Source organism: Mesitornis unicolor, unplaced genomic scaffold (assembly GCF_000695765.1).
Source record: "Mesitornis unicolor isolate BGI_N332 unplaced genomic scaffold, ASM69576v1 scaffold33796, whole genome shotgun sequence".
Classification (NCBI taxonomy): Eukaryota; Metazoa; Chordata; class Aves; order Mesitornithiformes; family Mesitornithidae; genus Mesitornis; species Mesitornis unicolor.
Window position 1 is genome coordinate 1 of NW_010192239.1, and position 2,349 is coordinate 2,349.

Here is a 2,349-nt window from a genome sequence, read left to right on the forward strand (position 1 = left end):
TACACTGCTCTCTAATAGGGCATTTCCCAATCATGGAGTCATTTATGTTGGAAAAGACCCTTAAGATCATGTCCAACCGTTCTTCTAATGCAATCTTAAATTCACTCATAGCTGATTCTGAAATTGTCCCACCTTACTGCCTCTAAATGTATTTTCACCACCTTACACACCCTTTCCTTGTCTCTCCCTTGACTTTGGGCCTTTTCCTCTCTCTAGCCGAGTTCTCAAGCAAAAGAGGCTTCTGCAACTTGTGAAGCTGCTGGAAACTCCAGCAAAACTGGACCAAGGTGCAGAACTGGAGCTAAGCTGGGATGGGAACCAGGAGAACTGGGGAAGTCAAAGGGAACAGCAATGGGCGAGGGATCCTAGTACAGGAATTCAGGCTATGTTGTTTGAGTATTAACTTATGGGTGTGAAACCAATAAAAATCAGGCTGCATGTGCTTGCAAAATACTGTTTTATTTAAAGCTGCTTCTTCCATCTGAAATGATTCTCCTTCCTCTGCACCAAGCATTTTCTGCCTTAAACCTCAGCATAAACCAAATTCTGTTTGCTTCTCTGGTCACCACTCCTGTCCTCTGCACTCACTGTCTCATTTTGCCCCCAGCACTATTTAAAATGTCAGAACTCATAACGTTCGCCACCGTCAGAATAACGCAGACGTAGTTTTAAATCTGATCCCAGCACGTCCTGTCTTTGCCTGCCCTCATCTGTTACTGCCCTGCTCCACGTCTGGCTGCTGCAGATTAACCTTTCAAAGCCTGGAAGTATTCACAACGTCACTGTGCTTAGGTAGCCACTTAAGTAAACCCCACAAAATTCATATTACTCAGTGTTTTGCTGGTTGTATTTGTAACAGATGGGTTAAGAGAGCTCATAGCCAGAGAAGGACATAGGAGAGCACATCCCTAAGCACCGCAGAGACAGCCCCTGTCGAGGCAGTGCCACATGGAGTTACATTAACAAGGCATCACCTATGATTTCCTGGACTTCGTTCTGATTCATCGCCGGCTTGGCCGCTTTGTCCTTCGAGGAGGAGGACTTGGCGCCCGTCAGGCTGTGCGTGGCCATGTACTCGTGCGTGTAAAGCGCCTGCATCAAGTCGTTTATGAACTTCTGAGGTTTGCTCTTGTTGCACAGTGCAATCTGCCACTTCTCGATCTTGAACTGCAAGAGACAACCGGTCATGCACGTAACTAGTGCAGTTCTCCGGAAATATCGCACAGCATTACCCCCGAAATGATCCATTACCCCTGAAATGGATCTGAAATGGATCCTGAATGGACAGGAACAGATTTCTGTGGTTTTGAGGACCCCATGACTTGGTACAGGAATGTGAATGTAAGCGGTGAATGCAGAAGCTGGAGTCATTCTTTCAGTTGGGTCTTGACATTTTTCACGTACAGCCTCTGCGCCTGCAATTTCTCAGTTATGTTCTGTCGTAATTAGGGAGCACAAGAGAACACCTTTATTCACTATATCCCCATTTCTACTTAACTGCTGGCCAGTGTCTGGAGCAAGACCAGAAACACCCCACTCTCCATTTCCTTATTATCAGTTAAACAGCCCGCTGGTATTTTCCTTGGCTTATCTCTGAAGCGCTGCCATTCCCCATTAGGCTGGAAGTCGTCTGTCGTGGCACCCATGATGAGACAATTGGCCTTGAACTTTATCACTCCACACTGCTGTTAAACCATGCTGCTGGTTTTAGCAAGTTCAGGGACGGAGAAGAGACTGAGCTGGAATGTGAAATCACTCAATAGAAAATCAGTTCTGTTGAGCTCAGACCAGGACAGATGTCCCTGGATCTCAGCATTTTCCTCGCACATCCTCATTCTTCCCTAAGTCCCAGATGTGCAACACCACTGAAATCCAAGCGAGTTTGGGAGTGTAGCAGCACACTAAGTGTTTCCCATGGAAAGAGCTCATTAGTCACCTCACCAACTGAATGATGACAAAATGATGCTTACCAATGCTTATTTTTGATATTTCATACGATATAACAGTAAAGTCTGTACTGTATCAAGTTGTATTTTTGATGCCTTTTCGCTCACCTGTTTTTCAGCCTGATCCTCGTCCTCCACATTCAGAGTCCCTGGCGAGCTGGCGTTGCTGTGCAGCGCTGTGTATGAATCCACTAACGAACTGTTCGATGCTTTCCAAAGCGCGTGGGGGTGCAGAGCGGACGCAGACGCTGTCACTCCCCCCTTGAGCAGCGCTTCGGCCATCCCGACCAGCTCCTCAAACTGGGTGACTGCCTGCGGCAACACTGACACCAAACACACAGTGATGGGCAAGTAATTGGAGCCTTCGGACTCTCATTATCACAGAATCACAGAATATGAGGAG

The 2,349-nt window shown here is 46.9% G+C and overlaps 1 protein-coding gene across 1 annotated transcript; it reads right to left on the reverse strand.

Annotated features, from left to right (window-relative positions):
- Positions 1 to 974: 974 nt before the first annotated feature.
- Positions 975 to 2,318, reverse strand: LOC104534130 (BEN domain-containing protein 6-like; the record flags this gene model as incomplete). The annotated part of the gene is made up of 2 exons (XM_010187018.1): positions 975 to 1,167; positions 2,055 to 2,318. Coding segments are annotated over 2 exons (457 nt in total), but the record flags the coding sequence as incomplete, so codon positions are not given.
- Between the last annotated feature and the right edge of the window lie 31 nt (positions 2,319 to 2,349).